Source organism: Chlorocebus sabaeus, chromosome 14 (assembly GCF_047675955.1).
Source record: "Chlorocebus sabaeus isolate Y175 chromosome 14, mChlSab1.0.hap1, whole genome shotgun sequence".
In the NCBI taxonomy this organism is placed as follows: Eukaryota; Metazoa; Chordata; class Mammalia; order Primates; family Cercopithecidae; genus Chlorocebus; species Chlorocebus sabaeus.
Window position 1 is genome coordinate 27,437,837 of NC_132917.1, and position 23,863 is coordinate 27,461,699.

General features: G+C 44.5%; 1 protein-coding gene and 1 long non-coding RNA gene across 2 annotated transcripts in view; both read left to right on the forward strand.

Annotated features, from left to right (window-relative positions):
• Positions 1-717, forward strand: part of LOC140713306 (uncharacterized) — a 41,669-nt gene extending 40,952 nt beyond the window's left edge. The window contains exon 4 of the long non-coding RNA XR_012095244.1: positions 339-717. This is a non-coding gene — a long non-coding RNA (uncharacterized lncRNA). The remainder of the gene's footprint in view (positions 1-338) is intronic.
• Positions 718-14,537: 13,820 nt separating this feature from the next.
• On the forward strand, positions 14,538-23,687 carry MRPL33 (mitochondrial ribosomal protein L33). Its single transcript, XM_007971093.3, has 4 exons — positions 14,538-14,619; positions 15,530-15,548; positions 17,263-17,369; positions 23,382-23,687. Exons 1-4 carry the CDS (start codon positions 14,598-14,600, stop codon positions 23,429-23,431), a joined length of 198 nt encoding a protein of 65 aa, XP_007969284.2. The 5' UTR covers positions 14,538-14,597; the 3' UTR covers positions 23,432-23,687.
• Positions 23,688-23,863: the final 176 nt, after the last annotated feature.

Consider the following 23,863-nt stretch of genomic DNA (forward strand, 5'->3'; position numbering starts at 1 on the left):
CTCCCCCTGTGCTTGAGTGGTTGCCTCACAGGCTGTCACTTAACCCTCCTCACCACTTCCCAGGGTGGGAAAGGAAAGGGCAGATGGGGGACAGCTGATGAAATAGGCAGACACAAGCCTGTGTTCCTCAAAGGCAAAGCCAAGGTCAACAGAGCTGGGCCAACTTGGGCTGCAGCTGCAGGCCCTGCTCTTTGCAGGGTTTCAGCTTCCTCTTCTCTCCTTGACTGTCTCCTAATAATTTAAATTGGGTTCTTTCTCAAAGCACCAGAGCCAGCGGCTGATACTTTGTGTTAGAATTTACCCACAACTATCCACTTGTGTTGCTCTTTAACCCGCAGCCAAAGACAAAAGAAGATGTCCTTCGCTGCTGGAATGTGTGCAGTGAGGGCACCCAGGAGTGGGACAGTTGTTCTGAGACTCTGCTCCCACCAGACCATACTTTCTGTGTGCTCTTCCAGGAGGAAATGGATCCAGCCAGAAGGATCAGAGAGTGTCAGAAGATCTGGAAACTTCCTCTGTAGGGCCAAAGCCTCAAAATATGCCATTCTATTCTGGGGAATGCCATTTCTATTCAGGGCTCCATCCATCAAATAGAAATGGGACTCTAGGCTACTTTCCCATCTCCCAGGGATTTGGATGCCTAGAACACAACAATTCTTTTAATCTTCTAAGTTAAAAAAAAAAAAAAGATTCTGGGACAGGTGCAGTGGTTCACTCCTGTAATCCCAGCAGTGTGGGAAGCCGAGGTAGGCAGATCACTTGACGCTAGGACTTGGAGACCAGCCTGGATAACATAGTAAGACCCTATCGCTCCAAAAAAAAAAAACAAAAAAAAAACACACACAACAACAGCTGGGTGTGGTGTTTCATGCCTATAGTCCCAGTTACTTGGGAGGCTGAGGTGAGAGGATCATCTGAGCCCAGGGAGATAGGGAGATTGAGGCTGCAGTGAGCCATTATTGCACTACTGCACTTCAGCCTGGACAACAGAGTGAGACCCAGTCAAAAAAAAAAAAAAAAAAAAAAGATTCTATAAGGGGGAAAAGAGAAGGCACAACAAGTCCTTGACAAAAGGAAATTTGCTAAATATTACACTCAAACTAGCTTAAAAATGAACAACTGTACCTTCATCATAAGTTGCAAAGAACTTTGTCATACTAAAGCCATACTTCGACACTGTATATTCACTCAAAAGGCTTTATAAGGAAAATCCAAGTATATTTAGACCCCCACATCAGTTATAATCATCATAATTTACTGAACACTTATCATGTGCCAGGCCCTGTACTAGGTGACTTAAATGAATTATCATATTTCATCCTCACAAGAACCCTATGAGACTGAATCTATTATTATCCCAATTTTATAGATAGAGACGCTGAGGCACAGAGGGTTTTTTTTTTTTTTTTTTTTGAAACAGAGTCTTGCTGCATTGCCCAGGCTGGAGTGCAGTGGCACGATCTCAGCTCACTGCAACCTCTGCCTCCCTGGCCCAAGTGATTCTCTGAGGCACAGAGGTTTAAATAACTTGTCCAGGCAGGGCGCTGTAGCTCATGCCTATAATCCCAGCACTTTGGGAGACCAAGGCAGGCAGATCACAAGGTCAAGAGATGGAGACTGGCCTGGCCAACATGGGGAAACCCCATCTCTACTAAAAATACAAAAATTAGCCAGGTGTGGTGGCGTGCACCTATAATCCCAGCTACTCGGGAGGCTGAGGCAGGAGAGTTGCTTGAACCAGGGAGGCAGAGTTTGCAGTGAGCCGGGATTGTGCCACTGCACTCTAGCCTGGCGACAGAGCGAAACTCCGTCTCAAAACAGAACAGAACAGAACAAAACAAAACAAAAACAACTTGTCCAAGGACACAGAGATAGTAAGTGATGGAGCCATGATATTGAGCTGGTTTCCCTGATTTGGAGCCTGTGCTCATAACCAGCTGAAAACTTCACATACACAAATACAGAATTTAGGGGGATAGAATCCTTAAAAATACAAAAGGTTTGCTAGAATGTTCTCTAAACCCCAAATTCCCCCATAATTTCAGTAAATAAGACCTATGGCTGGGCGCAGTGTGGCTTACGCCTGTAATTTTAACACTTTGGGAGGCCAAGCTAGGAGGGTCACTTGAGCCCAGGAGTTCAAGACCAGTCTAGGCAACATAGTTAGGCCCTGTCTCTACAAAAAAATTTTTTAAAAATTAGCTGGGTGTGGTGGCACATGCCTGCAGTCCCAGCTCCTTGGGAGGCTGAGATAGGAGGATTGCTTGAGCCCAGGAGTTCAAGGCTGCAGTGAGCCAAGATGGCACCACTGCACTCCAGCCTGGACAGCAGAGTGGGACCTTGTCTCAAACAAACAAACAAACAAACAAAAAAACCACCATAATTTTCTCTTTTTAAATTTATTTTGAGATAGAGTCTTGCTCTGTTGCCCAGCCTGGAGTGCAGTGGTGCCATCTTGGCTCACTGCAACCTCTACCTCCTGGGTTCAAGCAATTCTCCTGCCACAGCCTCTCAAGCAGCTGGGATTAAAGGCATGTGCCACCATGCCCGGCTAGTTTTTGTATTTTTAGTAGAGATGGGGTTTCACCATGTTGGCCAGGCTGGTCTTAAACTCCTGACCTCAAGTGATCTGCCCACCTTGTCCTCCCAAAGTGCTGAGGTTACAGGTGTGAGCCACTGTGCCCAGCCCATAATTTTATTTTCTGAAATTTGTTTTAAGGAACATACATTTTGAATGCAACATATGGATTTTTGCTTTGTGGGAAGGCACACATCTAAACCTTTCACCCAGTCGGTTAATTCTGATATGATTAATTCTGTTAATAATGAATGATTATTTTCTTATTGGTATTGAATAACCACATTTAGAAAGAAGCCTAGGCAAGGTGGTTTATAATTTAAGTATGAATCTTCTAATTACACACGTGTTTGTATATATTCATGCATAATCAAATTCAATCAAATGGACAGCCTGAAAGAGAATGAGATTATAGTGTTAGTGTGGTAGAGCGGGAGTTGGGGGCATTCTTCTTGCATTAGCCATCAACTTGATTTATAGATGTTTTATCTCATTAACCTTTAAGTCATAGAGCTAATTAGTGGCTCTGGGAACTGCAAAACACACTTGAAGCAATCATGTAGCTCTTTAACTTCGCCATGCACCAAATTAAACTGGACCCAATTATTCCAAATCATGGAAGACATCTTTTGAAAGACTTTGCCTCCTTCATTTCAAATGGATCGCTGGGATGAACATCATACTTGATGAAAACCCAGATTTCCTTTTCTAGCTGCATGCCATATTGTGTTAAAACCATCTGAATGCTTCAAAAGCTCTTGCTTCACAAAGAGACACATATATGCAGATCGGTGTGATTATTTCTGTTTGGGTAAAGTTGTCCCAGGACCCTATGAAGGGTGTCACCCTAAGGATAGCACTGCTGACCTTTCACCTGCAGGGAGCCATGCTGGGAGGATCAGGGAGCCATGTTGGGACCCAGATTGTTCAGGAGGCTGCCATCTTGAAAATGGAGATGGTTCCTTGGCACTCATAGACCTATAGGCATCCTTTTGTTTTCACTTCCCTATTCTTATTTCTGGGATAGAAGCCCTCACAAAACTGTGACAAAGACCCAGACCCTGAAGCGTAAGTAGACACAGCCTTTCTTCTCTTTCCAGCCTTCTGATGGGAGGATTTTGAACTTCTTGGCTCCCCGTTTCTTGTGGCTGAATTAAAGTAATGGCTAAGGCCAGGCGTGGTGGCTTACGCCTGTTATCCCAGAACTTTGGGAGGCTGAGGCAGGTGGATCACTTGAGGTTGGGACTTCGAGACCAGCCTGGCCAACATGATGAAACCTTGTCTCTACTAAAAATACAAAAATTAGTCAGATATGGTGGCACACACCTGTAATCCCAGCTACTTGGGAGGCTGAGGCAGGAGAATTGTTTGAACTTGGGAGGTGGAGGTTGCAGTGAGCCTGAGATTGCACCACTGCACTCCAGCCTGGGCAACAGAACGAGACTATGTCTCAAAAAAAAAAAAAATAAAAAAATAAAAAAGTAATAGCTAGGATGAAATGATGAGAGAAATCTAACAGGCTAATTAATTTACCTAAGACAGGGCATAAAGCTACTTTCTGGATGGATAATGGGCTGGGTGCAGTTGCTGCGTGGACTTTGGGTAAGAAAAATGGCCACCTGTCCAAGACGCTTAGTAAAGACTTACATTGTTTTTAGGGCATTTGGAGTTCAACTTAGTTTCTTTTGAATAGGACACCACAAAAGATGAACCTTCTTAAGAGAGGAAGAAGGCTCAGGCTTATTCAACTTACATTTCAAATAATTTCCTGATGGAGGAAAGGGATTTGGGTAGAAACCCCTAAGAGGATGACTTACAGTGGAGTTTTCTGAATTCTCATGTTCTTAGAACAGGACTGTGAAGTGTAGGAAGCAGAGACCTGTGGGGTGCAGTCTTATCAGATGGGGGGCTTCACCTCCACTGGACATGTGAGTGAAGCTAAAGTTTCTTTTGGGCCTGATTTTGCATGAAGAACAAGTCCCAGTGTCAGGGGACACCAAACTTTAATTTCTTTCTTGGATTTAGTTTGAAAATGGACTAGATTGTTAACATACAGAGGAATTTTTGTGTGGGTTCTTGCTCCTTAAATGCCAAACTGATGTTCTAATGCCTTTTGACATGTCTCCTGCTGAGTGACTCAGCCCTGGCCTCATGGACCCTCCACAGACTCTCCCTCCCTCAGGGGTGCAGGTGTGTCCCCACCTCAGATTGGAGGCCAGGAAACTAACCACAATCTCCTGGCTATGAGACCTGGCTCCTGCCTTGGAGGCAAAACAGGGTGAAATACAGGCAGGCAGGATCCCAAACCACAGAAGCTCAAGTTAGGTCATTCTTGTGAACATGACAACTTGCTGTCTCTCTAGGTCAACAAAAAGAGACACAGATTCATTTGAAAATGGCCTTAAAAGACTAAGAATGTGGCCGGGCGTGGTGGCTCATGCTTGTAATCCCAGCACCCTGGGAGGCCGAGGCAGGTGGATCTCCTGAGGTCAGGGGTTTGAGACCAGCCTAACCAACATGGTGAAACTCCATCTCTCCTAAAAATAAAAAAATTTAGCCAGGCGTGGTGATGGACACCTGTAATTCCAGTTACTGGGGAGATTGAGGCAGGAGAATCTCTCGAACCCGGGAGGTGGAGGTTGCAGTGAGACCAGATCACACCATTGCACTCCAGTTTGGGCAACAAGAGTGAAACTCTGCCTCAAACGAACAAACAACAACAACAAAAAAACTAAGAACGTACATGATTATTGTTGCCATTGAGTGCCATTCCAAAGCAACCGAGAAAGTTAATTAGCCATTCCCTTCCACAAGCCAACAGAGGTGCTAGAGGACATTTATACTCTCTATAGCAGGAACATTGAGTACAAGGAGTTTAAATCACTTATCCAACAGCCAGGGAGTAAAATGTCAGATTCTTGTTCCCTATTCACATGCAGCTGGCATCTTTGGGGGAACTGCACACTGGGCAGGAACCATCTTTCAAAGCCCCTGGAAAAGCTGCAGAGGCACTCACAGGATCATCCCTCTCTAGGACAGTCTGTCTGGGACAGTTAGAAATGAGGTGGAGGCGCCAGGCGCGGTGACTCAGCCTGTAATCCCAGCACTTTGGGAGGCTGAGGTGGGTGGATTGCTTGAGGTCAGGAGTTCGAGACCAGCCTGGCCAGCATGGTGAAACCCTGTCTCTATTAAAAATACAAAAAATTAGCCAGTCGTGGTGGCGCATACCTGTAGTCCTAGCTACTCAGGAGGTTGAGGCAGAAGAATTGCTTGAACCTGGGAGGTGGAGGTTGCAGTGAGCCAAGATCGTGCCACTGCACTCCAGCCTGGGTGACAGAGGAACAGGCTGGGTGACAGAGCCTCCTTCTCAAAAACAAAAACAAAAAAAAAAAAGAAAAAAAGAAAAAATGAGGTTGAGGATCAGGATCAGTGCAGAGGAAAGAGTAATCGAAAATTATTACTCCTCTGAAATAATTCTTGGGAACTTTGCCATGGCTGGTGTGGCTCCGAATGTGGTCATTTTTCCTTAAACATGGGATCCAGCCCAAGGCAGAAGTAGATGAATTCTTGGGAATGCACAATTACTATTCATTCAGTTCACTGTGGGAATCAAGCAAATGAAATTGCCTGATGAGAAAAAAAACACTGCCTTAAGAAGCACTCTGTCATGTTCACAGTGCGTTTAAAATAATTATTAGGAAAGAGGGCCTGGCAATGTGAAGAATGTCAGAAATCTTCAGCCCAATTTGTTCCTAGGGGATGATGAAAATGGGTATATTTTGGCTGAAATTCTAACTTCAACTCTCAGGGCTACTCAGAAAGTCTGGCTAAGCTACATATAGGAAAAACAAACAGATTTTTTTTTCTTTCCTAGACTGGCACCCCTGAGACTTAGGAATAATAATCACTTCAGATATGAGTGATTGATCCATTCCTCTAAGCCTAGTTAATAACAAACATTGTTTGTTCTTTGTAGTATCTAACATTTGCCCAACCTGCTTATAGCACATGGAATTTGGACTGAACCCACAAGACACACACTGGTTGCCTCTGACCCTGGGATAGGGCTTACTGACATCTATTTTGAATGGAGGGAAGAATGGAGTACTAGAATGGATGCTGGGTGAATTAAATTCTACCCACTATAAGCCGTGTTTGAGACAGCTCATGGGATCACTCTTATAGACCACATGAGTTATTTCTGGGCCTGGGGCTTCTCTGGGCGCCCGCCTCCCCACTGGTTGGCTCAGCCCCTGGTCCTTAGAAGACCTTCCTGAGAGGCCAGTGTATCTTCTTGGCTACATTTCTATACAGCCTTTTAATATTCACACATGAGACAACTTAACACACTGCTGCCTCACATGGCCATGAGTTCTGTTGTGTGCCAGCATCAGGACCAATCTTGTCTTGGACAGGGGGGCTAAAAAGACCTTTGCCCTAGTAGTTAGCATCAAGTCATGGTAGTGGCCAGCCCCAGGCTGGCCTCATGCTCTGGCTCTAGAAACTGGACTCTTACTTCGTCCATTCATTTGAGAAATATTTATTGAGCATCTATTATATGTCAGACACTGTACTAGGCCTACAAGTAGAGCACTAACTAAAAGAGATAAAAATGTCTGCCTGGCCGGGCGCAGTGGCTCATGCCTGTAATCCCAGCACTTTGGGAGGCCGAGGCGGGTGGATCATGAGGTCAGGAGATCGAGACCATCTTGACCAACATGTTGAAATCCTGTCTCTAGTAAAATACAAAAAATTGCCAGGTGCGAAGTCTCATGCCTGTAATCCCAGCACTTCAGGAGGCTGAGGCAGGCGGATCACCTGAGGTAGGGAGTTTGAGAACAGCTTGACCAACATGGTGAAGCCCCGTCTCTACTAAAAATACAAAATTAGCCACGTGTGGTGGTGTATGCCTGTAATCTCAGCTACTCGGGAGGCTGAGACAGGAGAATTGCTTGAACCTGGGAGGCGGAGGTTGTGGTGAGCCAAGATGGCGCCATTGCACTCCAGCCTGGGCAACAAGAGTGAAAAGAAAGAAAAAGAAAAAAAGAAAACAAAATTAGCTGGGTGTGGTGGCAGGCATCTGTAGTCCCAGCTACTCGGGAGGCTGAGGCAGGGGAATCGCTTGAACCCAGGAGGTGGAGGTTGCAGTTAGCTGAGATTGCACCACTGTACTTCAGCCTGGCGACAAAGCAAGACTCCGTCTCAAGGAAAAAAAAAAAAAAAGATGTCTGCCTTTCTTTAAATTCTACTCTATTTTAGGGAACTGAATCTTGTTCTCTCATTGCCAAGTTTCAGTCTTGGTTCTCCAATCATAAGTCACTTCTTCCATAACGATGTTTCTCAAACTTTAATGTGAATACAAATCATCTGGGGATCTTGTTAAAATGCAGATTCTGGCTGGGGACAGTGACTCACACGTATAATTCTAGCACTTTGGGAGGCCAAGGTGGGAGGATTGCTTGAGCCCCCAGGAGTTGGAGACCAGCCTGGGCAGTGTATAGCAAAAGCCCATCTCTACAAAAAATACAAAAATTAGCTGGACATGGTGGCAAATGCCTGTGGTCCCAGGCACTCGGGAGGCTGAGACAGGAGGTTTGCTTGAGCACAGGAGTTCAAGGCTGCAGTGAACCAAGATTGCACTACTGCACTGCAGCTTGGGTGACAGAGTGAGACCCTGTCTGAAAAAAAAAAGAAGATTCTCATTCAGTAGGCCTGGGGTGGGACCTGAAATTCAACATTCCTAACAAGCTCCCAAATAATATTGCGTTGCTGCTAGGGATGCTGCCTGGATTGCACTTTATTTTATTTTGGGGACGGAATCTGGCTCTGTTGCAGAGCCTGGAGTGCAGTGGTGCAATCTTGGCTTCCTGCAGCCTCAGCCTCCTGGGTTCAAGCGATTCTCCTGCCTTAGCCTCCCGAATAGCTGAGAGTACAGGCGCATGCCACCACGTCTGGCTAATTTTTGTATTTTTAGTAGAGACGGGGTTTCACCGTGTTGGCCAGGCTGGTCTTCAATTCCTGACCTCAAGTGATCTGCCTGCCTCGACCTCCCGAAGTGCTGTGATTACAGGCGTGAGCCACCGCGCCTGGTCTGGATGACACTTTAGTAGTCAGGATGTACAGCTGGCAGCATCAAAGAGCTTGTTAGAGGTGCAGAATCTCAGGCCTCACTTCAGACCACTGGCTCAAAGTCTGCCCTTCAACTCGATCCCCAGGTGCTGAGAAACAGTGATCTAGAACAATGACTCTCAAGGCAGACGGAACATCAGGAGCACCAGTGAGCGTTACAAAGTGCCCCTAGCCGCCCCCCATTCTCCACCCACTGAATCATGTTATCTGGCCGTGGGCACCCCAGGTGATTCTCACGGGTATCATGTTTGAAAATATCAGAGTTTTAGGAGGACTAAAATCCTCCCAGGTTCCTGTGACATCGCAAAGGAAAAAGACTTAGGAATGATCTGACGATCATCACCTGAGATTGTGGGCGCCTCCGAAGTTACAACACAAGTCCCAGATCAGAAACTGAGGCGGGGCTTGCCCAGTGTCACGCGCCTGGCAATAAGCGGCTGCCTCCGGCGCATGCGCAGTTCCTCTCTGCAAGGCCTTGCAGCCCCGCTCTCACCCACCGCAGGAATGCCTCTCCCTGACCAAGACACAAACCTTTTTCCCTCCTCCAGCCGACAGTTGCTGCCCATTACCTCTAAAGCGCCACGCCCTCACAGGTGCTGGACTCCCACAAATGCCATCCTCTCCCCACCCCTGTCACTGACCAATCAAGCCACACATTTAACTGGTTGACTCTCCCCCAAAGCCCAGTGCTGTCAGCCTTTTGATGCTGTTTGCGTCTCTTCTTGGGGCAGGTGAGGTATGTGGGTGGGAAGGGTATTGTCTGCTGGACTTGCATTCATCTTTCAGGAAGGCAATTAAGTTTCCTGCTTTGGGTCTTCTATTCAGAACCTCTTCTTTTTGTGGGTTCTACAGCTTTCTGGAATGTATGTGAACATCTCCTCTCTTGGCTTACAACCTCAAGACTTCCTCATTCTTTCAAACTGGCCACTTTGTCCTCTCCCCTCCCTACCCAGATAGGTGCTGCTCACCAGGTGGAGTGAGTTGAGCACACCTGGAACTGAAGAGCGTTTGACAGGGGGTTTAACCTGTCCATGAATCCCAGTATTTTACAATCTTGGCATACGCTAGAATATCCTGAGGAGTTTAGAAAACTCAAAGTACAGACTACACTCAGATAAATTATTCTGATTTTTTTTTTAACAAAAATAGGGGCGGGGGCTCACTATGTTGCCCAGGCTGGTCTTGAACACTTGACCTCTAGAGATCTTCCCACCTCAGCCTCCCAAAGTGCTGAGATTAGAGGCATGAACTGCTGCACCTGGCCTGCACCTAGATAAATTAAATTAGAAACACTGGGGGTGAGAAACAGGCATAAAGAGTTTATGGCCGGGTGCAGCCTAGCCTATGCCTGTAATCCTAGCACTTTGGGAGGCTGAGGCAGGTGGATCACTAGAGGTCAGGAGTTTGAGACTAGTGTGCCCAACATGGCAAAACCCCCATCTCTACAAAATGAGCCGGGTGTGGTGATGCAGTCCTGTAATCCCAGCACTTTGGGAGACCAAGGCAGGCAGATCACTTGAGGTCAGGAGTTCGAGACCAGCCTGGCCAACATGGTGAAACCCCATCTCTACTAAAATTACAAAAAAAAAAAAAAAAAATTAGCTAGGCATAGTGGCATGTACCTGTAATCCCAACTACTCAGGAGGCTGAGGCAGAAGAATCACTTGAACTCAGGAGGCGGAGATTACAGTGAGCTGAGATGCGCCACTGTACTCCTGCCTGAGTGACACAGTAAAACTCTGTCTCAAAAAAAGAAGTTGATAAAATTCCCTAGGTGATCCCATTGTACAGCCAACGTTGAGGCCCCCCAGAAAGTGCAGGTAAAGTTGTTTGTGGATGGGCATAAGTGCATTTTCTTCTGGAAAAGCTAAGCCATACCTCTCATCCGATTCTCAAAGAGGTATACAACACCCTCCTCCTCTCTTCTTCAAAAAAGGCTCAGTGACAATAAGGAAGAATAACTTGCCAATTGTTAAGGAGACACCAAATACATGTGTTAACTAAATAAATAGGCATGAACATGCAGAGCAAGAAAAGTGTCTATTGTTCTCAAGGGGACCTTTGGGGGCCTTTGGGTGGGATGGGAAAGTCACTGCCACTCTCCCAACTAAGTGGGAAAATGGCTGATTTTAGATGCTGCCACTGCAGAAATCTGATTACTTAACTCTTGAGCCTTCCCGCTGCCCACAGAACTAAGCCTGACTCCCAGCTATAACACTGGTTCTTTCATTGCCTAGCCCCAGTCATCCTTTCTAACTCACCTCCCTCACTTCATCCCACATTCTAGCCCCAAGAGGATGCTCACTGTGCATTTTTTAGATGCCTTTTTTTTCGGTGCTTTCCCCCAGTTCCTTCCACTCTGCCTGTCTCAGGTGGACCTGGGAGGGGAAGTGGGACTGAAGGGACAGAGAATAACTCAAGGCAGAGTCCCTTAGTAGAGAAGGTTCAGTCTGTATTTGTCGAAAATGTGAGTGGGATAGCAACCTTCTGTTAGGTGCTCCTGCTTGGGGGAGTAGGGGAGATTCAGAAGGCCTGGTCTTTGAGAGACTTAAGTCCCAGAGTAGGAGGCAGACCTGTGATCCAATGAGTGCAGGCAAGCTTAATGGATGCTCTGAGAGGAATCTGTGGAGGGGAGATGAGGGGTGGAATGCGGAATGCAGGGTCAGGAAAGGCTTCGTCCCTAAAGAGATTGGCACCCAGCAGCTTCAGTGAAATGAGATGGGACTGGATTAGGAGGGTGAGGTCAGATGATAGAGGCCATTGAATGCCAACTGGAAGACACCCACTACACACAGATTGAACCCAGTTAGTGGCCCCAGCTTTGCTCATCTTGCTCCCTCAGGTAGTCTTTGCTATAATGCTAAGCCATTGAAGCAGACGGCCTGATTTTGAAGATGTCCCATCTGCCTGGTGGTGTCTGAGCTTGTAAAGGTACCAAATTTTCAGGAAGCCCCAGCTGTCTCCTATAGCATCTTCCTCCTGCCACTACCTGTGTTCCCAGGCCCCTGGGGCAGGTCAGGGAGCCAGGATCACTGACTCCGTAGACAAGAACGGTGGCTGTACTTTCCAGTCACAAGTCAGGCAGGATGTAGGTGTGACAATGAGCTGGACGATGGGCAGTCAGGGGCCTGCCAGCACAGCAGAGGAGGAGGGGTACAGCTTCTAGATTCTCAGGTTTGAATTCCATCACTAAGTGCTGGGAATACGGTGTCTACCAACCCAATACAGATGCTGTGTATAGAGCCCTGACCCAGAGTAGATGTTCTCTTCCTCTATATGCTTCTCTGGGCTGAGAATTTAGGTTAAACAGCTGGATCTTCTCCTCCCTGTACCACCCCCACCTCCCAAAGACGGTGCCCCTTCTGTAAGGACTACACTTTTTCCATTTGGGCTGCCAGGATGCTCTAATTGTTATGCACTTTCCTCTAATAAGGCACAGAGGGCTCATTATGTAAATTCAAGGAAAAAAGCCCCAAATCATGAATTACGTCTGTATTATAATAATAAACATTTTAACGAACACTTATCAACTGCCAGCTATATTAGGTGTAAATAACAGGTGGATGCAACATGAACTCCTGAGGCTAGAGAGTCACTGCCTCCACCCTACTCCTTCAAGAATTTCAAGAAACAGTTCATATGCTATCTCTTTTCTTCCTCTCCTGTATCCCCTCTCGAGATGGAGACTCCCTCTGTTGTCCAGGCTGGGGTTCAGTGCTGCGACCTCTGCTCCCGGGTTCAAGTGATTCTCCTGTCTCAGCGTCCCGAGTAGCTGGAATTACAGGTGCCCACCACCACATCTGGCTAATTTTGTTATTTTTTAGTAGAGACGGGGTTTCGCCATGTTGGCCAGGCTGGTCTCAAACTCCTGACCTCAGGTGATCTACCCTCCTCGGCCTCCCAGAATACTGGGATTACAGGAGTGACCCACTGTACCTGGCTCTTTTCAAAAGCAAGCTTATACATTCTCCTGGATTCTGAAACTATTGACAATACTTAAAGTTAGTTTTTTTTTTTTTTTTTTTTTTGCCATTTAAACATAAATATTAATGACTTAACACTTGTATGGTGCCTCTCACCTCAGATTCATTCATTCAACAGGTATTTAATAGATGTAGCAGGAATTGTTCTAGGAACCAGGGATACAGCAGGAAGGGAATAAGCTGAAGTTCTTTTTTTTAATTAAAAATTTTTTTTTAGAGACAGGGTTTCACTGTTGCTCAGCATTCTGGTAGACAAAGACAATAGGGAAATCAACAAGTACAGAAGTAACACTAAACGGCAATAAGTGCTGTAGGGAAACATAAAGAAGAGTAAGGTGAATAGAGGTGGGGGCGGGGGCATGGAGTTTAAGAACTGCTATTTGGCTGGACTAAAGTTAAAATTACTTTCTAAGGGACAGAAGAAGGACTCGAAATCATGTTCCTTGGCTTCCAGTCTTGTGTTCTTTTCTTATAAATCCTCTAAAGGAATTTCTCATATAAGAAACCATATCCTCTTGAACATCGGAAGCTCTTTTTTGCCAATGCAAGGTAAGGAAGGATTTGGGCACGTGGAAGGTACTCAGTTGCTGGAGTCAGGTTATGGGAAGGTAAATATCAAGAATGATTAGAAGGAAAAAAAGTATTATAGGTACTAAGGAAAAGGACGATCTTAATTTTAAAAATTGAATTGTATGGAGAGCTGACTTTTTTTCCTCCTCATCTTCTTTGTGATGGCACAGAAAGCTGAATTTTCTTTAAAACAGTTTTATTACCTTTTTTTTTTTTTTTTTTCAGATGGAGTCTCGCTTTGTCACCCAGGCTGGAGTGCAGTGGTGCTATCTCGGCTCATTGCAACCTCCGCCTCCCAGGTTCAGCTAATTTTTGTATTTTTAGTAGAGACGGGATTCCACTATGTTGGCCAGACTGGCCTCAATCTCCTGACCTCAAGTGATCTGCCTGCTTCAGCCTCTCAAAGGGCTGGGATTACAGGTGTGAGTCATGAAATTAAATCTTATTTCACATGTGTAGGAATATGTAGATACAAATCACAGATTAGGAAAAAGATTCAAAAGTCCTGATTATTAGTTGGGAAATGAGGTTACTGACGAAGTCCTCGGTGTTGGAGGAGCCCAGCTTCCTTACAGAGCCATGAGAAATTAATGACTGCAAACTGGTAGGTCCCAATGTCTACTGGGAAAGGCAGGAGTCTTTGGAGTCAGATAAAATCTAGGTTTAAATTCTGACTCTGCCACCTGGTAGTTTTGTGATATTAGGCAAGTGATGTGAATGCTCTCAATCTGTTATTTGGCCTCTATGTCAGGAACTGTGCTAGGTGTTTGGATACAGAAGTTTGAGATGCGAAGGGTCCTGCCCTCCTAGAGATTCAACAGATAATTAAGGAAAGGTGGGCTTCCTAACGCCGAAGGGACTGAGAGTAGTGAGAGTAAGGCTTAACCAGGCGGAGAGGGAGTTGGGTCCGGGGAGGCAACATTTTAAGAAAATATGCGAGGGGCTGATAGGCTGGAGCGGCCGAAGTCCAATACACAGTTGTTCTTGTGGGTCTAATGCAGGTGGTTGCGATTATTTCATCAAACAAATATGAAAAGCACCTAACGCTGAAAGCACTTGACCCAGAAATAGGAGTCAGGGCCGGGGCGCGAACCCTCAGCTGTAAATCCCTTTCCATAAGGAAGAGGATTCCAACCTCCACTACAACAAGAGCAAAACACACTCGCTGTAAGGAACGGAGGAACGAGTCAGACGATTGGGGGCAGGTTCCAGGTGGGGGGCGTGGCCTCGGGCGACTGCCGGATGTCCTCTTCCGGAACCGGCCCGTGCCCCGGAAGCAGTTGTTGTTTGTTGGGGGCCTTTTGACCAGTGACGGAGACTGTCCAGGGGTGGTCACCATGTTCCTCTCCGCCGTCTTCTGTAAGTGGGGATGGAGGCGCCGGCAGGGGTTACGGTGAGGGTTGGGGGCCCGTGACAGGTAGGGCCCCGGAATGATGTGGGGAAGGATGTGCGAACAGGCCGGGAAGCTACAACTGCGGACTTTTCCAGGCCTTCAGGACCACAGCGTCCGGCATGCCCCGCGGCGCGCCTCCCTGCGCGGACGTGTGGGTGCCTGAGAAGGGGTCTGTGGTGTCTGGATTCAGTTGCCGTCCTCGCGGACTGTTGAGTCTGGCTCTGGGGCGTTTTTCTCCAGCCCGTGTTAGGAGAATCACTGCATGTCCGAAGGACATCCGAAGATTCTGAAGGACCTCAGAAATTGTAGCCCACCCATTTCGAACTCTAAAAATAAGGAAACGGCTCCCGAGAGGGGCAATGAATTGCCCGAGTACTAACGGCAGGGCAGTGAAAGAAGTCCTCGGGCTCCCGAGTCAGTGCTCTTCCTTACACCTGGCTGAATTCCCAGTAAGATTTAGTGTCTGATTTTCACCACATGTGATGGTTGTTACTATTTGCAAAGATTAACTTGTCAAACAAGAAGCTTGCTGCAGTGCAAATACTTGCACTTTAGAAGAGGGAAAAAGTGGAGCAGGCATTACTTTAGAAAGATTTAAAAGGTAGCCAGTCCAACAGACATGAAATTGTGCAAAATATTAAATCTAGAATTGTGTTGGTCTGATTGGCTCTTTTAACCTACCTTCTATAAAATCCTAAGGGGTTCCTTAATATATAGGGAATAGTTACTTGAGTGACACCTCATGGCGTATTTCATAAGTTAAATATTTTTGGTTATTACTGACATATAATGAACTGACATATAACTGAACTTTGCATAAGAAAGATACATTTATATTTTTATTTTTTTTTCCAACCTTTCCTGTCTACAAAAAAGTTGCCAAGAGCAAGTCAAAGTAAGTAAAGATTTTTCCTTTTTTAAACGTCACTTGTTTATGTTAGATTTGTTAGTCTCGTTGCTCCCAGTACATCCTTATATGAAATTAAGCATTGGGCCTCGACTTCCTAAGAGTTAGTCTGTGGATTACTTAGTTGATAATTTTTTCTCTATGAACTCTTTCAAAAAATATTTTCCCTCCTGCCCAACTGAGCTACTTCCGTGAGCACTGAAATACTTAAAGGAGCCTTTGCTGCTTTTCTAGTCCCAGGATTTGTGAGCTCACTGTCTGTTTCTAAACAAACCATTGGGCTGTGCTGTATTTGGACTACCACCACATTTCCATTTCCTCAAATTGAGGACCAGGGGCCATTTGTCTGGATCTCACTACAGGAATCCAGAAGAACAAACTCTGCTTTGATTAAATCATAGAGTCTGTTTTAATGAGTTTTGTAATCACTTGCATTCATGGTATAAGCATTTCAAAAATAGCCAAGATTAAAGATTCCATGCTGTACCAGAGAGACTAGAACTACCAAACTTGTATTTCAAAATAAATGTTGTAGACAATAACTGAAGATTTTGTGGTAAAAATAGGGAAGTTCTAAAGCAGCCTTTCCTTGCAACTCAAGACACTGAAAATCCTTAAAGCTAGTCTTTTGGATTAAAGTTAATGATAAACATGTATGTTAGCGCTTTCCCTCTCAGTATCTTTTAGTTATTCACGTAGCTTTCCCCACAGTCCAGTTATTTATGTCAGAATTCCCTACCCCCAGGATGTATAGGAATCCCTTGCCTTTGGTTTCTGTAGAGGTATATTCTGACTTTTTGTACCCTTGTGATGTATTTCATATATGTCTTGCCTGATCGACCTCATGTACCAGCTCACTAGGAGTACTGCTAGGAGTACTGTTAGCTCCTAGAGGACATAGACATAGACTTACAGAGCTTTGTATTTCCCAGAGTGCCTTCCATAGAGTAAGTGCTTAAGATTTGTTGAATCTGTGTTGAATGGATAATTATTGTCTATCTTAATTAGAAATAAATACTGTATGCCCCTTATGAGGCACTGTGCTGAATGTTGAAAGCAATGCAGTGATGTGTAATATAGTCTTAGATGCTTCCAGGTTGTTCTGGAATTACATGAGAAATAACATGGTCTACATGAGGAGACAAGACACATGAAAAAATAACAGACAGTATAGGTATTAAAAGATCTGGTGAGGCAGACATGGACTTTCTGCTTTGGATGACTGTAACTTAAATACGAAGGGGCACAAGGTTTTGCACATTAGCAACCTAAAAGCTTCAGTCCCTTTCTTTTGGCCCTTCCTGATGATAATCATTTATGCCCCGAAGAGAGGGCTGTTCTGAGACAGCTATCTTTACCATTTCCTCACTAGCCAGCTGTGGTTACCAGTACTTTGATATTTTCCCCTTCCTGACTTCTGCTGCTCGTGAGGGTTGGATGTCTGAGGCTAGTCCCCCATGTGGCTTGATTGTTCTTATTGTTTTGGTTAGGTCATTGTGAAGTAACTCTGTGTAGTGGAGCAAATCCCATTGAAATTGTTTCATGGAAAACTTAGGCTGTCTTACAGCTGAACCTTCTTAGGGCCAAGTGATATCCCACAACTAATATTACCCTACAGAGTTCTCAAAATGTGCCATCCCCCCATGACTGATTTTAGTTTATTTCGTCAGCTCACATGTAACAGCATACTTTTTAATCTTAGAAACATTTTGGTGAGAATGGTGAGCCAAGCTGGGACAGGTTTCTGCTTCAACACCAAGAGAAACCGACTGAAGGAAAAACTGACTCTTTTGCATTATGATCCAATTGGTAAGATCTGGGGAGGTTAATGCTTCCAAGGCCTGTTGCCCCCTTTGTAGGCTGAACATCTGAACACCTCTGGGAGTTTTTTTTAGCCTCTGACACTAGCATTCATTTAGTAAATAGGTATTGAATGATTATTATGATGCTATTTAACATCCCAGGTGCTGGGATGCACCAGGACACAAGACAAGTCCCTGTATTCTTGGCACTTAGTCTAGTCTGACAGGGGGAGAAAAAATGACAAATTATAAGTGCTATGAGAGAAACAATCAGGATGCTGAGGTGTAGGATTAAGTTGGGGAGTGGTAGGGAAAGTCACATTAGATGGCTAAGTCAGGGAAGGTCTCTCCAGGAGGAGATAGTTAACTGAGACCTGAAGGTGAGAAACCAGCTATGTAAAGAGAATAGGTGGTAGTGGTCTGGAAACAGACAAGTGTCTTGAGAAGGGGATGGTATGGTGTCCTGGCATCATCTGTTCAACAGTGGCTACTTTTTGGGTCCTGATATAAGTTAAATGAATATGATTTCTATATATTAGTGCAGTGGGGGTAGGAAATTTGATTTTTCCATTTTGTGCCATCCACTAAAATGCTGTACTATATGGTAACTTTAAATGGTCTCATTAGATGGAAGTATTTATCTAGAAGAGACAAATGTTCCCAAAGCCAGATTATCTGCTCACAAACAAAAATAGAGTCAGCACCTGATGCTGTTGGTGGACGCCTATCCTGTTTCTGGATTTTATGTGCAGATTTATGCAAAAATAGCAAACACGTTTGCTCTGGTTGTTCATTTCATTTTTGTGCTCTTTATAATTAATTTTTTTTTTTTTTGTTTGTTTTTTTATTTTTTTGAGATGGAGTCTCGCTCTGTCGCCCAGGCCAGAGTGCAGCGGCGAGATCTCGGCTCACTGCAAGCTCCGCCTCCCGGGTTCACGCCATTCTGCTGCCTCAGCCTCCTGAGTAGCTGGGACTACAGGCGCCTGCCACCATGCCTGGCCTAATTTTTTTTTGTTGTTGTATTTTTAATAGAGACGGGGTTTCACCGTGTTTGCCAGGATGGTCTCGATCTCCTGACCTTGTGATCCTCCGGCCTCGGCCTCCCAAAGTGCTGGGATTACAGGCGTGAGCCACCGCGCCCAGCCTGTTTTTCTTTTTTAAATGGAGTCTTACTCTGTCACTCAGGCTGGAGTGCTGTGATGCAATCTCAGCTCACTGCAACCTCTGCGTCCTGGGTTCAAGTGATTCTTCTGCTTCATTCTTCCAAATAGCTGGGACTACAGGTGCGTGCCACCACACCTGGCTAACTTTTATATTTTTAGTAGAGAGAGAATTTCACCATGATAGCCAGGTTCGTCTTGAACTCTTGCCCTCAGGTGATCCACCCACCTCGGCCTCCCAAAGTTCTGGGATTACAGGCATGAGCCACCGCGCCTGGCCATTGCTTCTTAACAAGATAATGGCTGTAATAACACGAGCAGACATTTTTTAAAGGCTCTAAGAAGCACAATTGTCAGCTTAAAGTTTCTTGTGTTCCATCCTTTAACAGAAATAAAATTCCTTGCTGTTTTTATGGTGTTCAAATTTCTGTTTATTATCACAGTAAAAAGGGAATTCTAGGTTTGTACCTGATGATAAGGAGTCTGAATTTCAGGGTGATTCCTCACATGGTGGAAAAATGAGGAGGCTTGCTGTTGGATTGATACGGTTTAGAATTGGATTGGTATGTTTTACTCCCTCTGATTTCTTTGTGTCAGCTGGTGAAAAGTCAAAGGGATGAACTTTACAATAAAGTAAGTATTTTTCTACCATATTTATCTCTCTTAGTAAAAGGTGAAACATTTATACGAGCCGAAGAGAAACCAGAGTATATATATTTAACTCTTTATTTTTAGAAACTTGCACAACACTAATAAATATTGATTGAATAACCTTCTGTGATATATTAAGTATAAAAAATGTATGTATTGGGCTTTTCATCCTTAGTATGGAGGTATTAGGAACTTAATATTTGTCAGTTTGATTTTAAGTTTTGAGATTGGGAAAGGATACAACCATAAACAGTTCTGATCGAAGTGGGAGAAAAGAGTCACACAGAAATTTCAAACAGACGCTTAGAACTTTTCTCAAAAGGAATGTCCTTAGCTTTGACAGCACAACTTTGTCTTTTCTGAAGAAGAGAATGTTCTGGGATAGCAGACTCCCTGGCTTTCTGCCCACCTGCTGAATGCCCTGCAGGTGCTCGTGATGTTTGCCTCGGGGCCTGCCCCATTGCCCAGGGTACCAAATAGCTTGGCAGTTCTCCTAGCGTGTTTTACTGTGATTAGTAAATTGTTAAGATTGAGGAAAATGATTATTCGTCTGCTTTATCAAGGAAATAGGTAAGGAAATGTGAAAAAATTCCCAATTATTTGAGCATTTCATAATACAGTCTGTGGCAAGCAGCAGCTGCATATGCCTGTCCTTTCGAACTCTTTTTCCATGTATAAAACTAGATGCTAATTTCCGAAGAGGAAGGATTAAATGCTGAGGCATAAGCTTATTAAACTTTCGTAAATGTATTGAAGGTTTATCATAAAGAGAATGAAAACTTGTCAGTTTTAATTCCTTGGATGACTAAACAAGACAATATATACTTTAATTGAAGCAGAATCGGTTTTGGTTAGATGTAGGGAGAGAACTTGACAGATTCATTCTTCTGTGCATTAAGCATTAAATATTTTGACAGAAAATTCATGTTTACAATTGTGGGTAGCAGTGTGTCATTTCAACTCACTTAACACGTGTTGTGTGTGCACTGTGTGTCCGGCAACAACCTTGTGAGGGAGATAGTTATCTCTTCCACAGGGAAGAAAGCAGGGTAGAGTATTTTGAGAAATTTTCCCAGGGACTCATAGCTGATAAATGGTGGAGCCAGAGTTGGAACCCAGCCTTTCTCACTCCAAGTCCCTGTTCTTTTTTTTTTTTTTTGAGATGGAGTCTCGCTCTGTCGCCCAGGCTGGAGTGCAGTGGCGCGATCTCGGCTCACTGCAAGCTCCACCTCCCGGGTCCATGCCATTCTCCTGCCTCAGCCTCCCAAGTAGCTGGGACTACAGGCGCCCGCCACCGTGCCCGGCTAATTTTTTTGTATTTTTAGTAGAGATGGGGTTTCACCATGTTAGCCAGGATGGTCTCAATCTCCTGACCTCGTGATCTGCCCGCCTTGGCCTCCCAAAGTGCTGGGATTACAGGCGTGAGCCACTGTGCCCAGCAGTCCCTGTTCTTTTATTTAATTTTTTTAAAAAATAGAGATGGGGTCTCACTGTGTTGTCCAGGCTGGTCTCGAACTCCTGAGCTCAGGCAGTCCGCCCACCTTTGCTGTCCAAAGGATTGGGATTACAGGCCTGAGCCATTGTGCTTGGCCCTTCTAATTTAAACACAGTTTTTTTTTTTTTTTTTTTTTTTTTTTTTTTTTTTTAAGAGACAGTGTCTTTCTGTGTTGCCCAGGCTGGTCTGGAACTCCTGTCCTCAAGTGATCCTCCTACCTCAGTCTCCCAAGTGCTGGGATTATGGGCATGAGCCACCATTCCTGGCCAAGTCCCTGTTCTGTCTCTTACATGGAGCCAAGTTAATCTTTCTAAAACTTTTTTGTTTGTTTGTTTGTTTTTTTAAATCAAGACCTATCCCTGTGGTCAGGCCATGGATGCCCACTGTGAGACTCCTACCATCATCTAACCGGATGCCCATTCGTGGTTCATTTAATCCAAATGCTGATCTGTCTTCAGGGACCAAACTTGACACTTTCCATGAGGCCTTCTGTCACCATTCCTGTCCCTTCTGACCTTTAGGGTCCTCTGGGGTTTACTGAACATTTGTGTGGGCACCTCATGATGTACTGATGTATTAAATCAGGGAGTCTTCTTACACTTTTGTAAACTCTACATTGCCTCGCACAGTTCTGTGGTCTTAAATATTTATTCTTTGAGTTAAAGGAATAGGTGCAGTGAATGAATGAAAGAATTCTACTCCATATAGCCTTGCTCTACTAACCTTAATCAGTTACTCCTAGTCAGGGTCATTTAAATTGTCTCCAGATTGCTTTTCAGTGAGACAACTCCCCCACCCCCCGCCTTTTTTTAAACCAAGTTTTTAGTTCCCTGTAGAAAACCATGGGGGAAATAGTTCTTGTAATTAATAACATTGATGAGAAACTGTTTTGGTTCTTTACTACCATCTTGTAATGCATTAATGCATTGTAGTCATCCCTGGAGTTTTAGGAGGATCAATCCTACTTACATTTCACATGGTTTGAAGTATGTTAAAAAGATCCCTTATGTACAGTGTATTAATATTATAGATAAAAATGTGTTGACAGGTTAATAGTTCTTAAATTCAGCTGCCCATCAATTGAGGAGTTTTTTTTTTTTTTTTTTTTTGAGACGGAGTCTCGCTCTGTCGCCCAGGCTGGAGTGCAGTGGCCGGATCTCGGCTCACTGCAAGTACTGCCTCCCGGGTTTACGCCATTCTCCTGCCTCAGCCTCCCGAGCAGCTGGGACTACAGGCGCCCGCCACCTCGCCCGGCTAGCTTTTTGTATTTTTTAGTAGAGACGGGGTTTTACTGTGTTAGCCAGGATGGTCTCGATCTCCTGACCTCGTGATCCACCCGTCTCACCCTCCCAAAGTGCTGGGATTACAGGCTTGAGCCACTGCGCCCGGCCTCAAATTGAGGAGTTTTAAAAAAATGTAGACTTCCAGTCCAACTCTAGCCTTACTAAACCAGGATTAAGGTAGGAGTGGAGAGTGAGAATGGACTTACTTAAATAAGGTAATTCTTAATCGTAGATAGCTTGGGGATCTCATATACAGAGTATCCATGTTGACTATAGAAGGAAAAAGCTAAAATGTGTGATAGGGACAAGTGAGGAATTGTTAGGTCATAGTTGTTTAGGTCTTCCTTGGGTGATTGTTCCATTTCTGGTGTATTTTTGTTTTAGCAAGGAGGAAATAGGTAGGGGGGTATTTGTGTGTGTGTGTGTGTGTGTGTGTGTGTGTGTGAGAGAGAGAGAGAGAGAGAGAGAGAGACAGAGAATGTTGGAAGTTAATGGAGTGCCATAGGGCATTATAGAACTATGAAAGCCTTACTGCTCAGCATCTAGTCTTCAGTCATTTTTTTTGAGACGGAGTTTTACTCTTGTTGCCCAGGCTGCAGTGCAATGGTACGATCTCGACTCACTGCAACCTCTGCCTCCTGGGTCCAAGTGATTCTCCTGCCCCAGCCTCCCGAATAGCTGGGATTACAGGCATATGCCATGCCTGGCTAATTTTGTAGTTTTAGTAGAGATGAGGTTTCTCCATGTTGGTCAGGCTGGTCTTGAACTCCCAGCCTCAGGTGATCCGCCTACCTTGGCCTTCCAAAGTGTTGGGATTACAGGCGTGAGCCATCGTGCCCGGCTAGCCTTCAGTGTTTCATCCAGGCAGGTAGCACTTTGTTTCAGAGAACTGTACTCTGGGATATTTATAATAATGAGATTTTGGTTATGATGTTAATTATAGTACCAAACTAAAAACTCCATATTTGGGTGTATTAACCCATCTCTGGGAAGTAGAGGTTTAGTGTCTATTACTCTTCCAGACAGTGTGGTTCACTTGGTTCTTGCTGCTCTTTTTCTGGAGTCCAGCTCCCAGTCTGTCCTTGCTTACCTCCTGCAAGAGTGGACATTAATTGGGTGAAAGCATTGTTTTCCATTTTTGTCCCTAGTTTTCTTTCTTAATGTGAATATTTCTATATTGGTTTAAATAATGACTTGTGGGATACCAAGGATGTTGCTGATTAGCTAGTGGCCCTATAGCCATTTTCTCCAGTCTGCCCTGGCTGTTGGGATGGAGGAACTGAGTTTGCAAATCAGCTCCATCCTCATATCAAGAAATAGTAAAATAAGAGAAAGAAGAGGGCTTATGGTCTGATACATATTTTTTATAAAAATGTCGATGATACTTTATAATAATTTTCTGCTACAATTCTTTTTTTCTCCCTCCATAGTGAAACAAAGAGTCCTCTTCGTGGAAGATAAAAAAATACGCTCCCTTTAAATGGTGGATTGAAAGTGACTTTGATTTATAAAGAGAAGACTGAGGGCGGGGATACTGATTCAGAAATCCTGTAGTGTGTAATAAAAGAAGAGGAAATGGCATGGAATCACTGCCTCCTGTGATTTGAAGACCATTGTGAAGGAAAACAATGCAGTGAAAGAAAGTTCTTCATATTAGGACAGATATCATTGCATCACATTTATTTATCTTTCTGGGTATTTTTATAGCCCTTAATAAAAAATATTAAAATAGCCTATGCTATTGTGTCTTAGTGATGTTTTTCCACACTATTTGAGGTTTTAAAAATCAACCACACTACTAAAAAATAACCATTGTTTCATGTAATAAATGTTTCCATAACAACACTTATGTAAGAGTTTCCAGCCTGCTCCCTCTGTACTCAAGAGAAAAGGCAGAGTAACAGTCCCGAGT